Source organism: Aspergillus chevalieri, chromosome 7 (assembly GCF_016861735.1).
Source record: "Aspergillus chevalieri M1 DNA, chromosome 7, nearly complete sequence".
Lineage (NCBI taxonomy): Eukaryota > Fungi > Ascomycota > Eurotiomycetes > Eurotiales > Aspergillaceae > Aspergillus > Aspergillus chevalieri.
In genome coordinates, this window is record NC_057368.1 from 881,926 (window position 1) to 901,677 (window position 19,752).

At 48.1% G+C, this 19,752-nt stretch overlaps 7 protein-coding genes across 7 annotated transcripts; 3 read left to right on the top strand and 4 right to left on the bottom strand.

Annotated features, from left to right (window-relative positions):
• Window positions 1-1,177: 1,177 nt before the first annotated feature.
• ACHE_70278A (NmrA/HSCARG family protein) lies at window positions 1,178-2,265 on the bottom strand (the record flags this gene model as incomplete). The annotated part of the gene is made up of 3 exons (XM_043282593.1): window positions 1,178-1,600; window positions 1,667-1,996; window positions 2,062-2,265. The coding sequence occupies 3 exons, from the start codon at window positions 2,263-2,265 to the stop codon at window positions 1,178-1,180; spliced, it is 957 nt and encodes a 318-aa protein (XP_043139957.1).
• A 7,373-nt stretch (window positions 2,266-9,638) lies between these two features.
• Window positions 9,639-10,105, top strand: ACHE_70279S (uncharacterized protein; the record flags this gene model as incomplete). Its single annotated transcript, XM_043282594.1, has 2 exons — window positions 9,639-9,922; window positions 9,982-10,105. 2 exons carry the CDS (start codon window positions 9,639-9,641, stop codon window positions 10,103-10,105), a joined length of 408 nt encoding a protein of 135 aa, XP_043139958.1.
• A 316-nt stretch (window positions 10,106-10,421) lies between these two features.
• Window positions 10,422-10,706, top strand: ACHE_70280S (uncharacterized protein; the record flags this gene model as incomplete). The annotated part of the gene is made up of 2 exons (XM_043282595.1): window positions 10,422-10,428; window positions 10,483-10,706. The coding sequence occupies 2 exons, from the start codon at window positions 10,422-10,424 to the stop codon at window positions 10,704-10,706; spliced, it is 231 nt and encodes a 76-aa protein (XP_043139959.1).
• A 794-nt stretch (window positions 10,707-11,500) lies between these two features.
• On the top strand, window positions 11,501-12,346 carry ACHE_70281S (uncharacterized protein; the record flags this gene model as incomplete). The annotated part of the gene is made up of 4 exons (XM_043282596.1): window positions 11,501-11,844; window positions 11,900-11,913; window positions 11,966-12,015; window positions 12,323-12,346. The coding sequence occupies 4 exons, from the start codon at window positions 11,501-11,503 to the stop codon at window positions 12,344-12,346; spliced, it is 432 nt and encodes a 143-aa protein (XP_043139960.1).
• Window positions 12,347-12,579: 233 nt separating this feature from the next.
• On the bottom strand, window positions 12,580-13,105 carry ACHE_70282A (hemerythrin domain-containing protein; the record flags this gene model as incomplete). Its single annotated transcript, XM_043282598.1, has 2 exons — window positions 12,580-13,008; window positions 13,094-13,105. The coding sequence occupies 2 exons, from the start codon at window positions 13,103-13,105 to the stop codon at window positions 12,580-12,582; spliced, it is 441 nt and encodes a 146-aa protein (XP_043139961.1).
• Window positions 13,106-16,141: 3,036 nt separating this feature from the next.
• Window positions 16,142-17,059, bottom strand: ACHE_70283A (uncharacterized protein; the record flags this gene model as incomplete). The annotated part of the gene is made up of 1 exon (XM_043282599.1): window positions 16,142-17,059. The coding sequence occupies one exon, from the start codon at window positions 17,057-17,059 to the stop codon at window positions 16,142-16,144; it is 918 nt and encodes a 305-aa protein (XP_043139962.1).
• Window positions 17,060-17,296: 237 nt separating this feature from the next.
• Window positions 17,297-18,253, bottom strand: ACHE_70284A (alpha/beta hydrolase; the record flags this gene model as incomplete). Its single annotated transcript, XM_043282600.1, has 1 exon — window positions 17,297-18,253. The coding sequence occupies one exon, from the start codon at window positions 18,251-18,253 to the stop codon at window positions 17,297-17,299; it is 957 nt and encodes a 318-aa protein (XP_043139963.1).
• Window positions 18,254-19,752: the final 1,499 nt, after the last annotated feature.

A 19,752-nucleotide genomic window follows, 5' to 3' on the forward strand; every position in this document is an offset into this window, starting at 1 on the left:
CACACCAGGGAACGGCCCGTCAGTATCCCACACCAACCAGGCATACCCAAAATAAATCATTGTTTGTTTTCCAAACTTCTCTAGGCTCACGAGGACTGAGTGACGGCTCTTTCATCTGCCGTCATCCTCCGTTGAGCACACGGTGTGGTTCTCGCCCAAAGTCGGATCCAAACCAGAATCGTTGGGACAGTCCAGATTGAGATGCTGTTCCTCCTGATGGGGCTTTATGCAGGCTAGACGCCCAGACGTACTCAGGGTTTAACACTGTATGGTATATCTTTAATAGTTGCCCCCAGAGATGGCTTGATTTAATAAATTGGCGTTTGGTTGTCAAAAGGTATGGTTAAAAAAGGAGGGTGTAGTTGGTTCTGCACACGGTGGTTGAATACGCCAATTGGAACCTTATCGCTAAGGGAGTGTCAAGGTCTCTCAAGTTGTATGTAGATATTTACTTCTGATTTCATCCTCCGACGTTCCTGCATATTTGAGATTCGGCAAATGTTATCTGATCCATTCCGTTCACTAAAGCGGAAAGAAAGAAGAAAGAAAGAAAGGAAAAGAGAAAAAAAAAAAAAAACTGCAAATTCCGTGGCAAGCAAGGAGGAAGACCCGCGGATATATTGGCAGAAATGAGACCTACCCATCTTGCCTCCAGTCAATTTCGTTGTCACACAACACTGGAGATACCTAAATGGGAGTACGCAATATTGCAGTGTGGCTTTCTTTCTTTCTTTCTTTCTTTTCTTTTTTCTTTTTTTTTTCTTATATGATGCGTATCAGTCGAGGTGAACGAGGGCCCACAGCCCGAGTCAAAGAAACAACCTCTATTATAGCACACTACCATATCCTACAAGCAGACTTGAGGAGACGAGTATTGGTTTAGTCGCTCTAGCAAGAAAGCGATTATCAATAAAGTTCAAATTAAAGTTCATTTCTTAATTGCTTGATAGATTGTTTATTTCAAGGTTTCTTCCTCCGTTTCCTTCAATTGTCTCCATCTCGCTGCACTACAAATGGCAACTGATGTGAGAGAGAAAGGACAGACGGTTGGATTCCTAGAGACATGGTAAACTGGCTCTGTTACACCAAGGCCTGGAAGGAAGCCTGATCCATCAGGCATACACGCAGTGTTTGTAACAACAACAACGACAACAAAAACTAGCAAGACCACAAAGGCTCACAGAGTAGTCCAGTCGATTCCGGCAAAGACTTCCTTCATACCCACTAAGCCAGTGATGTTCAAGTCCTCTTTCTTGATAACCACGTCCTCCGCGATCCAGCTCTTCTCACGAGCGTAGTCCCAGAATTGCAGCATGAGACCAACCTCACGACCCCATTTCGGCCACAAGTTATCGTAGTGGTCAAGGGAGATCGATGCATATTCAGCAGGGGTTCCAGAGACCTCAGACCAAAGCTTCACAATATCCTTGGCGGTCCGTGTCTCGGTCTCGGCAAGAACGGTCCTGGCAGGCAGGGTGAGCTGAGGCTGCTGGAGGATGGCGAGAACGTAGATTCCGGTGTTGATCGTTGTCGCGCCGAGAGTAGTAATGGGGGTATCTTCGGCGACAGGCAGCAGCTGAACGTGTTTGCCAGTGGTTTTCTGCATCAAACAGGAGATTAGCCATATTATCTATCTGCAACGGTGGGAAAGAAACATCTGACTCACAAATTGGCTAGGCGTAAACATAGGCATCAGGATATTTGTCGCATAGTAGGTAATGAAGAGGAAAGTAGTTTTGCTCAGCAACGCCTTATCCTGGCGAATGTACTCATCGACCCTAGTCTTGCTCTCAAAGTGAGGCACGGAGTATTTGCCGCCGGAGATCTTTTGGTTGTCCGGGAGAGTACTCCAGATGTAGTGCTCAAGGGTGGGAGTCTTGGAGGCGGCCTTTGCGCAGTTGATTCCCTGGTTAGACTCAATGGCAACCGTTTCTTCAACGCCGTTGGTACCGAAGGAGGCAAAGAAATCGGTGACAACAAAGATGGCATAAGAACCCTACTCCGATTAGTATAAGTCTGTATCAGGCTTTTCGTCCCTGTTGGGCTACCAGAAAAGCTTACTTTGAATGCCTTGACAAGGCTTGCAAGATCATTGGTATCTGCAGCTACCATTTCAACGCCCTGTGCGGCCAATGCCTTGGCCCTGGCACTCTCAACGTTGCGAGTAACACCGCGGACCTTGTAGGCACCGGACTTCAAAGCAGAGGTAACCACAGAGCCACCCTGCGCTCCAGTAGCACCGACAACAGTGAGAATCTTAGACATGTTGAATAGAAATGGAAGATGATGAACGTTATCGAATGTAGAGTTGTCAAAGTCAATGGGACCAGAATGAATGTCAGTCAATAAGCTGGACACAATCCCTTTATATGCTTCATGATGCAATACGTTGAAGCCAACTCATACTCATCCCAGCTCATACTCCCCGGCAGATCCACTGGGATATCATACCAGCTTAGGTAGAAGTATGCAGTACCATAACTCGGTCTGGACGATGATTGGATGTCGCTATGCACTAACCCAATGGGTTCGGGACTCGGGGCTACAGACAACCCCGAAACGCCGGGTTCCACCTCATGGTTTCAGCTCCACAGATCAGATCCCAAGCTACTCGATTTACTAATAATGAATTTTGCGATCAAGGCTTGTGTCGCCAAATCTTTCTCCTATTTTCACCGCCTCGTCACAGGAATCGCTTTGAGCGATTTCTTGCCTTGCTGTCAATCTCAATCATTATTAATCATTTACTTCCGGCTCTCCACACCCAACTACGAATGCGCCCGGAACTTAGGGTTCCGATTTGCAGATCTACGTAGATTCTAAATTCGGCGCTCCTACTGGCGATCCTACTTCATATTTTGCTTGCTAATCATCTTATGCTCTTTGAATAGTAGGCAACGAACCACGCTGTCACGGAAGCACATAGTTCCGCCCTGTCGGACTGCGGATAGTCAAACCTTCCGAGCATTATAGTGATTGTACAAGAACAGGTGCATAATATTGGCAGATTTTCAGGCGTCGTAGATGAGACTCTGTCTGATTTTGAAACCAATCACCGTATTTATGAATTTTTGGAGGCTCTCCTAGATTTGCAGTCATAGCCTAGAGGGAAAAACTGATAATGGCCGCCAAACTCGGCGGTCAATTTCCATTCTTCTAGAGAGGCGCATCCCCCAAGACTGATTTAGCGTTGAGATTGAGACATTTTTGGTTACAATAATTGAGTCCCCATAGGCTACATAATATTAATGAAATACATGATCTGCTGCCCCCACCCCCTTACTCACATTTTAAACGAGGACTGGGTCCAATTTATGCACTATTGACATGCAAAAAGAAAAAAAAAACAACTCCTCAGTGGCGAACCCCCCCCTACCTTCTGAGCGAGTTCCCGCATTGCGGAAAACTCGAATCTTATATTTAACTTCACGCGGAATCGATTGATACTACTTTCGACGTTGTTCTCCCCAGCTGTCGCTGACAATGGGGGGTGCAAAGAAGAAAGGGGTGGTCGGAGCCGCATCTCCGTGGCCTAACCACTCGTACAATCATAAAGACCACGACGAAAGCGCCCATGCAGCTGCCATCCTTACAGAAACCGCAGAGCTGAGGCAAATCGCTGACCGGACCCAGGGACTACCTCCCAGGGACCTATTCATCCGATTTATGAGTTCAGTTGAAGACCTGGCAGCTAAGGTGCGCGACCGCGCCAGCAACCATGGAAGTGACGACCATGATGGCCGGAAAGAGGCGCTCCAACAGATCCAAAATATGTTAAACAAGCAGACAGAGGAGATAAAAACTCTACAGCACTCAGTGCAACCCCCCAAAGCAACCAGCAGCCCCCCTATGTCTAGCCCCTCTGGCCATGCAAAATCTTATCGGGATGCGGCTCTAGCGAGTCACCTGACATCAACAAAGCCCTCGTTGGTCTCGGGCTGGATGCAGGGCAATACCAATGGATCTGTCAATACAAATGGAACACTAAGCACCTCGCCAAGCAGTCCAGCAACACCATTCCCACTGAAAGCAGACCTGGAGATCCATATCCGGGGCACTAATCACCAAATTGTGGACCCACTACGCCACCAGAAGGAGGCCAGACTTGTGGAGCGAGCAAACCGTGCTATTAGGGAATCAAATAACACTATCATTGCCCACCGGTCAGTCTCTACAGGCCGCATCCTCCCCAGCGGGGACATTGTCCTACGTGCAGAGAGCCTTGAGGATGTGGAACAACTGGCCAGAGCAGCAAAAGACTGGTGCCGTGCCTTTGGAGACGATGCAACCATCAAAAGAAGGACTTATCGTGTTGTCATGAATGGCGTCAGCTGCCATCTTGACCTAGCAGCCGCACCAGCTCGCATTAAGGCTGATAACCTAGGGCGTCTGGCCTCTGCCCCCACAATGATCACATATACTGGATGGCTTCTTGGCCCCCGTCACACTGCAGAACACAAGCCAGAAACATCCAAGCTGATTGTTGAGTTTGATAATGATCGAGCTGCCAACATTGCCATACTGCTTGGTCTGGCACTTGATGGCCGTGACCACCCATGTGAATACTACGACCAGACTCATCGGATTCAGCAGTGCTTCAACTGCCAAGCATATGGCCACATAGCCCGAAACTGCAAGCGACCTACCTCATGTGCATACTGTGCACAAAACCATTCCTCTCAGAATTGCCCTACAGTAAGAGACCGCACTAAGGCTCAGTGTGCAGTCTGTCAGAAACAGAACACTAAGCGAAGTGAGAAGGTCTCAGAGGACCACTTTGCCTTTGACCGCAGCTGCCCAGCTCGTGTGGAGCGGGTGGAGATTGCACGCCAAAACCGAGCAAATGGACGTGGATGGTATGAGAGTGCTCCAATCTCCCTTGGCTCTGAAGCCCCTTCGGGGGAGAGACAAGGCCAAAATCCCACCCCTGCAGAAGCCACAGAGCACCACACCCAACGCCGCGGCCCAGGCCGACCCAGGAAGAGCAATAAAAGACCTCGCACAGAGGACGAGCCTGAGCTAAACAGTGTTATGGCGGATACCCAACCAGAAATGGAGACAAATGCCCAGACGCAAACTTTACAGCTCAGGGAGGGCCCTCGCCAGCAATCTAGAGCAAGAGCCCTCAGTGCCCCAGGTACTGGTGCTGTTCCAAGAGTACTCAGACAGACTCGAAACCGACACAAAAGCTACAATCAGCACCATGGTCAAGAGTCTGGTGATGAACGAAGCCAGTTTCACTCCAATGAAGACCCAATGGAGGAAGAACTGTAAACAATAATGGACCTTAAACGAATTCGAATCCTGCAGGCCAACTGCTGGAAATCACGTGAGAGAGTGATGATACACCTCTTTGGTGAGAAAGAGGTGCGCGACCTAGAGATCCTGGCTATCCAGGAGCCCTACATCAACAGACACACAGACCAAGTGACCACATATTCCCAAATGCTTGGAAACCGTTTCCACCTCCTGATCAAGCCTACTGGCAAGGACACTGATGTGGCCAATATGCCACGGATCTGCTTCTTTGTCAGTAAGGCACTGGATCCAACGAAGTGGGCGATAAAGCACCGTACAAAGGACTTGAGCACCTTGACACTTCACACAAGAATAGGCCCCATACATATTCATAACGCATACAATCCCAGCCCTGTGACAGGCCAGCCCAGTGTCATGAGAGCTCTGCACAATGCACTGGCTGAATATCCCAACCAAAAACATATGGTAGTGGGCGATTTTAACCTCCATCACCCAATGTGGGCCCGACCTGACTACAACCACCGCCATGAGGAAGCAGATGATCTCATCAGGATAGCTGAAGTCCATGGCTTAGAACTGCTTACACCGCCAGGCACTATTACATATGAGAAACATACAGGCAGAGGGAGTCACCAAACTACAATTGACCTGACATGGGCCACTGCTGAGGTAACAGATCTCCTGGTGCGCTGTCAAGACCGACGGGACTGGATGCATGCAGCAGACCACATACCGATTCTCACAGAATTAGACATACCTGTGCAGAAGTCTCCAGAGAAGCTAAAGATGCAGTGCCAAGAAGCTGACTGGGACACCTTCCTAAAGACACTGGCCGCAGACCTCCAGCCTATATGCCCCCTAACCACCACCAAGGAGATAGATGCCACAGTTGACCACTTGATTAAAACCATCCAGCAAACTGCGGAGACCACTGTCCCTACAGCCAGGATCACTCCCTACTCCCGCCCAGGATACCCCCCGGAATTAAAGAGACTACGCAACAATGTCAACCGCACACGACGCTGGGCTGCCTCTGGCCAGGAGGAAGATATCAAGGCATTCCGTCAGGCCAAGCACACACTAGGCCGAGAAACTGCTAAACTGAGCCGGAACAATCACCGTGCCCATGTGGAGGACGCAACTGAATCAATAGAAGGATTTTGGAAACTGGCCCGTTGGGCACGCCGTCGCGGAGGCGTTCAACCAACCTATACGCCAACTCTTCACGCAGGGAATCAAACATATGAAACTCCAGAAAGGAAAGCACAGGCACTGCGGGAGACTCTATTTCCCCCGCCTCCTGAAGCGGATCTCTCCGACATCCCTGGTTATGAATACCCCGAACCACTACTGATGCCTGCCATCACAGAGAAGGAGGTCTGTCAGGCAATCCAACGGGCTGCGCCAAACAAGGCTCCTGGTCCTGATGGTATACCGAATCTGACCCTACATCGCGCTCTAGCCATTCCAGTCTTCCTAGGCCATCTCACTAACCTGTTCAATGCTTGCCTGAAGTTGGGCTACTGCCCAGAGCACTTCCGAAAGTCAACTACAGTGGTATTGCGGAAGCCTGGGAAACCTGACTATACAGACCCAAAGGCGTACAGGCCCATCGCACTGCTCAACACAGTTGGGAAAGCATTAGAAGCAGTTATTGCAACTCGCATAAGCTATATGGTCGAAGCGTACAGTCTCCTACCACACACCCACATTGGTGGCCGTAAAGGACGATCATGTGAACATGCTATTCATCTCCTGCTGGAACAGGTCCATGCATCCTGGCGTTCTGGCGCATTGGTAGCCACACTGCTTACCCTGGATGTTAGTGGTGCATTTGACAACGCTGCACATAAATGCCTGATTCATAACCTCCGAAAACGAAGGGTTCCAATCAGTGCTGTTAACTGGATAGCAAGCTTCCTCCGCCACCGCATCACAGATATTTTACTAATAGAAGGTGCGACGGGCCAGTTTACCACGGACACAGGCATACCTCAAGGCTCACCTCTCTCTCCAATTCTCTACCTGTTCTACAATGCTGATCTGATCGACCAAATACATGAGTCTTACCCTGGAAGAGCTCTGATCACTGGCTACATTGACGACATATGCATACTTGTCTGGAGCCGGGCTGCTACGACTAACTGTCGACGCCTTGAGCAAATACACAAAATAGCAGAACAGTGGGAAACCCAGCATGCCTCCAAGTTTGCCCCAGCAAAATATGGTCTGATACATCTGTGGCGGAAGGTCCGAGGCGTTCCTAGACCCTTGAGCTCAACCAATGCTTCAGTCAAAGTGCAAGGGGTAGAGGTTAAGCCAGTGCCTACCCTCCGCTACCTTGGTGTCCAGCTAGACCAGCATCTCACTGGCATGAAACAAATTGAACACGCCCAAGTTAAAGCAACTGAAATGATAGCAGCCCTTTGCTCCATAGCAGGATCAACTTGGGGTATCACCCTATCCCATCTCCGCCAAATGTACACAGCAGTCTTATGGCCGCAGATCACTTTTGCCAGTTCCACATGGTTCATACAGGCTGGATGGGGCTTCAAGGCGGCAGAAAATGCTGCTAGGAAAGCCTTGGAATCTATCCAGCACAAGGCCCTCTATAGGATTGCCGGCGCATTCAGAACAACCTCTCGAGCTGCTCTAGAAATATGTCTCAACATCCCACCTCCAATGATCGCATTGGAATGCGCAGCCAAAGAATCATATCTCCGAACAGCCACCTCGCCCATTATGGCCACTCTCATTGAGATACGCCGCGCCGGCCAACGACCAGCACCAAGGAATGCACAGGAGCGACGCATGAGATGGATCACTAGCCCAGACCATGACCCCCTGACATCGCCACTAGAACGATGGGGTCGACGGATTGCAATCTCTCAGAACAGACTGGAGGTTATACACCCACATGTGGCCCCACCATGGTGGTCAGGTCTGGAATCATATGTGGCGGAAACTCGGGAAGCAGCCCTAGCAGCTCATCAGAATGCCTTATGCAGTGGCGCCGACATTGTCGCATACACAGATGGCAGTTTGACAGAGCAGGGAGTTGGAGCAGCGGTAGTTTCACCTCTGGGGCACCAGGCAGTTCGCATTGGCTCCCCGGCTACCCACACTGTATACGCAGCAGAATTGCAAGGTGTAGAGATGGCCCTCACCCAAATATGGAACACATTCGGACCGACGTCACAATGTTCCCATCAGGCCTATACAGCAACCATCTTTACAGACAACCAGGCGGCAATTCAAGCGTGTTCAGCTCCAGGAAGGTCCTCTGGCCAATATATCCTGAGTAAAATCACACAGACCACATCTCAGCTACAGGAACGCGGCTGGAATATACAGCTGTATTGGCTCCCAGGTCATGAAGGCATCCATGGCAATGAGTGTGCTGATGCTCTTGCAAAAGAAGCTGCTAATTCTCCAGCCCCCAACGGTGCAGAGGAGCTCACTCTCAAAGCTAGCATTCGAAGAACCCTCCGCATAGAAGCAGCAAATGCATGGAAGACTGAATGGGCCGCTTCCACCCATGGGAACTCCCTCCGTCGTCTATGGAAAGAGCCTTCAAAAGCACCAATGCAACTATACCAGGGCCTACGAAGAGCTGCCACATCAATCCTCATTCAAATGCAAACCGGGAAGATTGCACTGGCCAGTTATCTTGGTACCTTTAACGCTATGGAATCGACTGAATGCTCTTGTGGACATGGCCTTCAAGATATACGCCACGTTCTCCTCCACTGCACAAACCAGGCAGGACCCCGAATGCGCCATCTTACACAGGGGTCAAGGCGGGAGTTGGATTACCGGGCCTACCTAATGCGGCCAGACCTGGTACCGAAGGCAGTGCGGTTCATGCTTGAGACAGGCCTTCTAGGCCAGTTTCAGACGCTACCAACCACATACCGAATCACAGCAACGGAGAGGAAACAACTGGCAGAATAGCACAGTCAAGGTTAAACGCTTGCAGAAGTAGGGAAGGAAACGAGATAGTATCCAACAAGCCCTTGGACTTTCGTGGCCATGGGAACAGCAGTACGAAAACCAGCAGCACGGGATATACAACATGCGGAATAACATATCAGGATGCATGTAGAGAGGCGATGATGTACATAGCGACTACCATTACGGCGGCTTACCCGGCTGCCCCGCAGGACCTGCCGCCACTCGGCCTATAGGGCTGACAGATGCGTGTATGAACAATAATAATAATAATAATAATTGACATGCAAAAATGAACTGTGTACATACCTCTGGACTTAGTTGACACTTACAATTTTAGTAGCAAATGCTGTCGCATATAAAATCCATTCTCCCCGTCCTGATTTGAATGTTCACTGAAAAATTTTCTCGGCAACAATCAAGCAGTCATGAAACCAGCCCTGTTGCTGTCTCTTGTGGGACTAGGAGCTGGTCTTGCCATTGATCTCGACCTGGGAGCTTCTTTGAGTGCTGGCCAGCTTCCACAGACAAATCGGTTCGAGCTCAATGTCACCTGGGAATTATGGGCGCCGGATGGAGTGGAGCGTTATCAAACTTTGGTCAATGGCCAGTTCCCTGGGCCTCCGCTCATCATGGATGAGGGAGATAACGTCGAAGTAATTGTGAATAACTTCATGCCGTTTAACACCACAATTCACTACCACGGCATCGAGTGAGACTGTCCTTCGGCGACTGTATTTGCCTAATCGCTAACACAAGAATAGGCAACAGGGAACGCCATGGTCAGATGGAGTACCTGGGGTCTCTCAGAGGCTTATTCCTCCTGGCGGAAGATTTGTGTATTCCTTCACCGTACAGCAATATGGAACATACTGGTGAGGCTTTTAAAGTCTGATCTAAGATCGGGCTCTAACGGCAGGAAGGTATCACTCACACTCTGCGGGACAAATTATGGATGGCATGTACGGGCCGATTTATGTTAGGTACGGACAACCTAGGCAACTGAGACCCTTGATTCTCAGAAACAACTAAAGATGAACTACCCAGGCCTCGGAGAAATGCCGAGAATCTTGCTAGCATGATCACGAATGATACGTTGGAACAGACTCAAATACACAACGCTATTCAGTCCCCTCACTTGGTGATGCTCTCCGATTGGTTTCATATGACATCAGAAGCGCTACGTGAGGTTGCAATTTCTGCAGACATTGATGTCCTGTAAGTGATGAAGAGGTGTTAGCAAGGTAAAACTGACGAAGTCAAGATGTGCAGATTCTATCTTGATCAACGGAAAGGGAAGGGTCAATTGTCGCGATCCTGGATATTTGACGGACATGGTCCCCACGTCGTTGAAATCAGTGCTTCAGGGTATGAACTATACGGTAAAAGGGTATTTCGGTCCCGGGAAAACTCTGGTCATGGTTACTGACTGGAAATTGAAGATGCGCTCCACTTCAAAACACCTTTGCCCAAACAACGTTTTCGCACAACTTTAGTTCGGTTCCACCATCCTTGTTCGATGAATGTATTGCAACAAATGCGACGGAAGAAATTGTAAAGGTTGATCCGCTGAATGGATGGGCGAGTCTCAATTTCCTCGGGTCGGCATCAGTTTCGGCCCCGATAGGTATGTTTGTTATCTTACCTACCTAACTCCGTGATCACTAAACTCACTTGAATAGTTTCTATCAACAATCATTCCCTCTGGGTCTATGAGGTTGATGGACTATACATAAAGCCTACTAAAGTTGATGTATGTTATGCGTTGACTGATTTTGAAGTCAATTCTCATGACATCTTACTGACAATGAGCCTTCTACCTAGGCATTGACAATCAATAATGGCGGCCGCTATTCCTGTTTGGTCCAACTGAACAAGGACCCAGGTAATTATTCAATTACCGTGGCTAATTCAGGATTCAATCAAAAGATTGCAGGGTTCGCTAGTCTTTCGTATTCGAACGGAGATCCCTCTGTTACATCAGCTCCGTTTATCAACTACGGTGGGATTAGTACAAGCACAAGCACGGATCTTGTCTCATTTGATAAAACCAAGATTGAAATGCTTACACCAAGTCAACCCAAGGAGAATCCAGATGAAACCTATATCCTTACCACTGGCCGTATTCGCCACGCTTGGGAATGGTCCCTAAATGGAAATAACTCATACAGTCTTGTTTTGGAAACAGAAAAGCCCTTTTTATGGGATCCTCAATCGGCAGCTAATAGCCCCTTGGTCATTAGTACCAGGAACGATACCTGGGTGGACATCATTTTCTCATTGTCGGGAAATGTCTCTACACTCCAACCCAGTCACCCACTCCATAAGCATTCTAATCGAGTCTATGTTCTTGTCAGTCTCAAACGGATCCCATAAGCTCCAGTTCAATCTTGGAAAATTCGCTGACTTTGTATTTCAGGGTTCCGGCACCGGTAGCTTCAATTGGACCTCCGTCGCAGAGGCTGCTAAGGCTATTCCAGAAAGCTTCAACCTGGTCAATCCTCCAATGAGAGGTTTGTTCAGCTCTAATATCCCCAACCTCTTGCTTAGGAGACTGATTCTTGACATTTCCAGATACTTTTACAACACTCCCTGCTTTTCAAGGCCAAAGCTGGTTGGCAATTCGCTATCATGGTGCGTCATCCCAATTTGGCGGAAGGCTCAGTGCTAACAAGAGTTGCGCTCATAGTACGAAATCCAGGGGTATGGGAATGAATCTTCTATCTTGTATCAGGTTTCTTAACTGACTAAACAGGCCTTCTTGCTCCACTGTCATCTCGATCCGCATCTGACGGGAGGAATGGGGTAAGTGATGCATACTTGGATCGTTTTTTTTTTTTTTTTTAGATTATATGTGCTGATAAATTGCCCCAGACTCGCGCTCTTGGACGGTATAGATACTTGGCCCAGTATTCCGGCTCAATATGGACCAGGTGGGCAGTGGGGCGGTGCGACGGACCATTGAACATCTCATGCTTCTTGCAAAATAAAGATGTGCTTCGTTGTCCCAGCTATAGCGTTTCTTTTTTTTTTTTTTTTCATCGCTCTTTTCTTCTTCATTCGCTCTTATAATTAACTTTTAATGGATCATACATGTCTCATGGGTTTGAAGATTGACGAACAGCTTGATTTCTAACCTTGACGAGATACCATGCTTGAAATATAGAAGATATGCATGAGTGTTTCTATTAAACAATGCTGCTCAAATGCAAACTATTTGTTCAACAATAATTGTACCTACAGATAGATAGAAGTACTGAAGATCGACTTGAAGTATGCTTCTATTTGAGAATATTTTTTGAGGTTTGTCAGTTTTTAGCCATAACTCCCACCCATTGGATGCAAAAAACATATATCATGACAGCTTTCTCAATGATACAAACAGGCCATTTCATGCAAAGTCCAAAATTTCCTCATATTCTCCGCACCCAAAGCCTTGACCTCGTCATCCAAATGTGCCCACAAAACTCCTCCAAAGTTATCCATCAAGGTCTTCATATGTGTCAGCTGTAGCTCTGTCTCCCCAGTGCGACACATGTTCACGTATGCTTCCAATTCCTCCAGTCCGCGATGGATCTCGCGATGCTGGCCGACTAAGCTCAGCTCCTTGCGAAACTCCGGTATTCTCACGGCTAGTTCAGGGAAAAAGTGCCGCTCTTCGATCGTGTGATGCAGTGTGAGTTGATGGCAGAAGAACTCGGCGAGGCTGAGGAACGCGCGGATCGATTGGCCGTTTGGGCGCTTGTTTTTGGGACAGGTGCTATAAAGCTCGTTCCAAATCCCACGGAAATTATTATGCTAGGGAGGACCAGTCAGCACCATTATTTTCGGTTATGTGAAGAGAGTTGACGGAGAAGTAAAGGTAATTGATGCTAAAACTTACGATCAAGTCCATATGGTCGGCCAATCTATTGTAAGCTTTGAATTCGAATGAAGTTAACTTGGAGGGCTTGCTTCCAGTGCCTGCTCTCTCAACTCCATTTTGTTGATCCCGCATCATGTCACATCCGGGTTATGAACCTATAAGTAAAAGAGGCGTTGGGCAAGTATATAGTGTATGTGATGATAAAAATGAGGTTTCAGGGACTATTAAAAGCCAATTCCTTACATTGCGCTATCTTTAAATAGTGGATAAAGTACACGCTCTGGAGAGGAATCAGATCCGCCATGAAAAGCGTTTTTTGAATCAACCGAGGATTCTTATCAATCATCATGACTACTATGCGACCTTTCCAAATTCATTTCGGGGCTCGGGTCAAAAAAAAGCCCGCTGACTAAACGTGAAGAACTTCCGGGCCCCGGGGCTGAGGTCGACGATCTATTAGAGACTTTATTGTATTTTAGTGGACATGGATGGTTGATTGATCAAAGAGACTACCGCTACGATTATGTGGTGGCAAATGTCGTGTCAGGTAACTAATCCAAAGAAGATGATGCATGGTGGTAGAGCCCATCCTGTAGAGTTGGTACACTTGATACATGTAACCCATCCCTATTTCCTGGCTGTACAAGGAAGGGCTGGCCAGTCATTTCAGCCCTAATAACTACCTTAGCAGCGGCTACTAGACCCATAGTAAAGCCTGTCTCATCAAAGTTGTAGATCTTTTCATATGCTGTTATGGGGTTCTCGTACGAACCCACAGGATGGTGGTTTGTCTAAGGCCAGCACAGAATGAAGGGACACCAGCAAATAACCAGAACTTCCTCGTACGATCCCAGGGAAGCAATGGCATAACCAAAACCCAAGACCAGCAAAGAATGCCTACCAGCAAGGGATACACCATCATATATATAACCTGTTCTGTTCTGTTCTCTTTCTTTTTTCTTCAACGATTCCTTCGTATACGATAGGCATCATTAGGTTGAGGAAATCTAATCGTGACCCATAACACTCACCCTTGATTTCAAAGAATCACCTCAGTCACCTGCACCCAACTAGGGCTCACCCAGTCAGAGCAGCAATGAGAAGGGGCAAAAATTATGGTTGACCAGGCTTAACATGTGGCTTGAGTACGGCTGAGCGGACGGGAAGCCCTGTTTTCCACACCCCATGTTATGTATTTTTTTTTTAATAGAAAGTATACAATAAACATTCTATGAATATTGCTTCGATCTTCTCGAGGCAGGTGTCATGACATGTACACTACTCTCGCACGACAATCTAGCCCGACATTTCAGAGTGCAAGTCGGTCGAATGTCGGCGGGTGGGTAGGCACAAGAAATCCTATAGACTAGAATCGTGGCGAGCTCCTGGAGAATTCTGTTTCTATTAATCTGAGGAATAGTTACGTGGTAGGGTAAGAAGTAGGGAAGCCTACGAAGTCGGCGTGCAATTGAAAAGACAGCCAGCGGGTGACCTGTGCAGAAGTAATATGAGAACTCAAATCTAGACATGACAGAGAATCTATACACGATCAATACATTCCCAGTTTACTGCGTCTAGTATTTTTTGACTTCGTTTATGGACCCAGAGCAGGGCTTATCCAACTATAATAGGATTATTCAACTGATGACTTCGAAATACTCGGTATTATAACAAAAATTTGCAACTCTTGCATATACAGAGCTTACAGAAGGCTATCTGGGGAGAATTTTAAAGTGTAGTATTATTGTAGGCATTAAATAGTATTTGATCATCTGCATTTTCACTAGAATTCAAAATATTCCTCTGCCCGACCAATATCGGGCTCGTTACTCAAGTCAAAACCATTCATTTCGAGTACTCATTGATAGCATCAGTGAGACTACTATCCAAGCTGTCCCTGTTCTGAGGGTCATCCTGAGAACAAGTCAGGACACTGTCGATAGTCCCGAAAGCGATGATATCAACGATGCCCTCGAGTTGGCAGAGAACAGCATGTCCGGGCGCTAGTGCCGGATCCTATCCATTAGATCCATGCATGATCTTGGCCTGATTGATACCTATGGTCCTGCAGATCAGGAAAGTAGATAGTATATGATGCTAGACAACGGAGGTCTTGACCAAATCTTATGCCTATACTCCGTATAGCCCTGCGATTCCTCGACTCCAACCAAGCTTTTTGTAGTTTTTGTTGATGTAGGCTGTTTATTGTTGGGACATAAGCCAGCCTCGCACCGCTGGTCAAGGTAACGAACCAGTCACTCTAGTGTTGGAGTGTTATCTTCGTTCGGGATGTGGGATTCATCCATCATATATCTTAATAGAGGTATTTCATCATCTGATTTGATAAAATGTTATTGTACAGCTTGAGTGTCAGGCGAAGAATCACTGCACCGCATGAACCACTGCGGATTCGGATTCTTGGGCAAAGATCCACATCCACATACTCGTACCGATATATGCATGAAATCAGTCTGCCCTTGGTATGACAGTGGGCTTGGGGCGAGTATTCGAATCGAGGATGTTAATTCCCAGAGAACTAGTCGTAATTGTAAAATGCATCGTCCTATGAGCTATGTAAGCCGGCGCAGCTTAACATGTGGCCCGGTTGCCCACACCCTATGGTTATATGTACAAGCTTTTCAATTAAAGCAATACTTAGCTGTCCTTAGGGCAGGTACAGAGTCCATCACTCTAGTATCGTGAATCTGCTGGGGATTGGGAGGCAATAGTACGCCAGACTGCTGGCAAATCTATCGGATCCGGGCCATCGGCTATAGAATTAAAAGAATTCGATCGGCTTCCGCGGTCTCCACGGTGTCCGTGGCAAGCTCGGACTCCACGGTTCTTTACGGAGACGGCAAATACTCCACGGACGATCTTGAAGAGCTGGCACCACCGATAAACAAGTTTTCTCGGTTCTAAAAGAGGAAGTCGACAACGAGACTGGCCCGCTTGGATTCGGATGTTGCCATCTGAGACGGTATTATTACTTTATAACAACCACTTCGTAATGTATTACTGTGTAGTGTGTGCTCTTATACTGATAGTAGCATCCATGCATACTCTCTAAAACCGATTCAACGGCGAAATAAGTTCACCAGCCAGTCTTCCATAAGCACCCTCAACCTCACTAATCGCCTTTCCCTGAATCCAGAACCCCTTCCCATTGACATCTCCCGCGGGCGCAGAAGCAGCATGCGCAATAGCCCAAGCCACATCCTCGGGGGAACTCTTCAACGTATGCGAACTGCGAGTAGCCTCGAGACCGTCAACCATAGAAGTCAAAGTTAACCAGGGTGCAACTATCGAGATCGAAATGCCGGATTGAATGACTTCGGCGGTCATTGCTGCACTCCGAACCAGTCCCAGAACCGCATGTTTACTCGCAGTGTACAGAGACTGTGTGGGAACAGGCAAATAGGAACCAGCTGATCCAACCACGATAACCCTTCCTCCTCCGTTTCTTTTCATGTGGTGGATTGCAAGTTTTAGTCCGAAGACAACGGAATTGATATTGATATCGAATGCCCGCGTAGATGGCCTCTTGAGCCTTGTCGAACCAGCACTGGTTTCGGCCTCTTCTCTCCTCTCATCCGCTAAGTAATTATACTCAACCATCCCAGCCATCTCCCTCTGCCTATCCGCATCCTGCGTCTGCAAGAGTGCAATCTCCGGGTTCACCGCAGCATTGCAGACGACAATATCCACAGATCCGAAGTTCCGAACCGTCCAGTCGAAAAGCTCCTCTTGAGCTTCCCAGTCGCTGACGTCGCAGGCCTTGTATGTAGATCCGAGGCCGATAGTCGAGCATGCGATTTTCAACGCATCGTCTGATATGTCGGTGAGGATTACTCGGGCGCCGTGGTTGGCGAGAAGGGAGGCGGTTGCAAAGCCGATTCCCCTGGCTGCGCCGGTGACGATGGTGACCTTTTTGTCGACTGTGTTTCGGAGGGTGCTAGGGTCGGGGCGAGGGGTAGAAGTCATTTTGACGAGATCAATAGTAGAAAGTAAGTTGACAGTTTTGCAAGAGGGGGAAAGCAAAGCTATATATACTATTTAAATGATGCTTCTCGTCACATTACATGCGTAGCACACGAGTCCCACTTGGACCGCATTTCGGCCTCGGCTTGGGCCTGATCTCCATGTCGCTATGAGTACATGCAGCGTAAATAATGTGAATCCAACCATTTACATGCCTAACTATTACAGAAGTATAAAAGATCAAAATGAAATAATGGCCCTAGCCCTATTTGCAAAAGCCTGTTTCACAGCCCCAGACGTAGGAGCAAACCCTTCAAACCCATGCGGCAGTCCCTCGTAGACATGCAATTCAGCCGGGATATTGGCCTCCATGAACCGCAGAACGTATCTAACATCTTCCAGGGCAAAAACGTCAATCTGCCCACAATCCAAATACAGCGGCGGCAGTCCCTGTACGGAGTTAACTCTCGCAGGAGCAGCATAGGGCGACACTGACTTTGCTGCTGCACTCGCCCCAAGATACGCCGTCCACCCGGTGACATTATCCTCTGCAGACCAGAACGCCAGGTCCCCAAACGGGTTGGTTCTCGTCCGATCATCGAGCATGGGATACACCAGGATTTGCTTTGCCAAAGGTGGCGAGAGGCCCCTGTCTCTGGCTAGTAGAGTCAAACCAGCTGCGAGACTACCACCAGCGCTCTCGCCCATGACAGCTATGCGAGAGTTGTCGATCGAGAGTTCGTGCGCGTGGCCGTGTATCCATGTCAACGCGGTCCAGCAGTCATCAAGAGGTTTTGGGAAGATGTTTTCCGGTGCGAGGCGGTAATCGATTGACAGGATTTGCACGCCTGTTTCCGATACGAATCTGGAGAGTGATGGGGTGCCGATTGCTGCGCTTAGGGCAATGAACCCTCCGCCATGCATGTGGACAATAGCTGGCCCTGGTCCTGAAGGTAGTGTGTTCTTTCTCCGGAAATGAAGCATAGGAACATCGTGATTATCGGCCGTTCGAGCATAGTGCACAATCTGCTCGACATCGTTGGGGATTTGTGCTGTTGCTGTTGCCTGGCTGCTAAAGGCATCCAGATTGGCTCTTCTGGTATCGATGTCATGGATGGCAGGTCGCTCTGCTTGGGATACTAGTTGCAGCACTGGTGCTGCAAGCTCTGCGAACTCGGGATCATATTGTAGAGGCATAGTTTAGACAGATGGAAAAGTGACAAGATGGCATGAAAACCATAACCAAAATCAGATTTATTTCAGCGTGGTTGGAAAAATTGTTATTGCCCGTATTCATCAGCATTATGTTTTATGCTATACAGAATGCTTCCGACGGAAAAGCGCGCGAAATTGGGGCAATAATGTAATATGTGGGGATATTGTATGCACCGAATAGGAAGGGCTCGGCGAGGCCGAAATAGCCGAAACGGGATTGTCCACCATCTCAAAGGCAAACACAGATTGCTCTTCCGTATACATCGTCTCTCCGGTTACGACCCATCATTGTCATGTCTCTCGCGTCTCGATTGCCGGATTTCAATGACCTGCCTCCGGTGGAAGGCATGCCCCATGGCTGCGCCTGGGGAGTCTTTGACCATGACGGCACAGAAAGATAAATTGGGAACATTGAACCTATTGACCCCAGATGTTGTTCAGTCCGCCGCTGCTGAGATCAAGGAAGGTGTGTCGATTTCACTCAAGTGAGCTCATTCATTTTACCCCCCAGGTAGATGAATATGGCCTAACAGTTGCATGCAGTTGGCCCATTGGCTCGCTCAAGTCGCCGGGATTCTTTAGAAAAAAGCTTTCCCATGAGATAATAAGTTTGGATGCCTCTGAGAAACATTTTGGATTCGATGATGAAGTAAGTATGGTTACCTATATATATTGGCAGCTAGTAACCTTGGTAAAGGTCGCATTCAACACGCAATGTAGCAGCCAGTGGGATAGTCTATGTATGTCTTCCTTTTCTTATATATACGAATTCCTTCTAATCACCTTGGAGGCCATTTTCAACATTTACCTACCGGTCTAGCATACAATGGGTCCCAGCCGACTACTGCTGCGCTTTCTGATGAAACGAATCCAACGCTCCCTACTCTTGACCGTATGTTCTTAATTAAATAACCAGAGAAGCAAAATTTAGTATCCGTCTAATGCACAAACACACAGACTGGCACACTCGCGGCTGCCTCACAGGAAGAGGCGTCCTAATCGACTTCAAATCCCACGCCGAAGCCAACAACATCTCCTACTCCCCCTTCTCCGGCTTCCGCATTACCGTCAAAGACATCGAAGCCGTCGCCAAAAAACAAGGCGTCACATTCAAACCGGGCGACATACTCATTATCCGCTGGGGTTACACGGAGGCATTGGGTGAGATGAACGCCGAAGAACAACAGCAATCCATGCGACACCACCGTGCGTGCGGAGTAGACGGCTCGACTGAAATGGCCGAGTGGCTGTGGAATCGCCATTTTGCTGCTGTTGCGAGCGATACGTTAGCGTTTGAGGCTATGCCGCCGGTGGTCGATGGGGAGGAGCAGGAGCCGTTTGAGCTTGGTGAGCTAGCCCTCCTTCTTTTTGCCCTTATTCTTGTAGATACTTTTTTTTTTTTTTTAGCTGACAATTTTTAGTCCTCCATCAATGGTGCTTGAGCTTGTTTGGTCTTCCCATAGGGGAGCTGTGGGATCTTA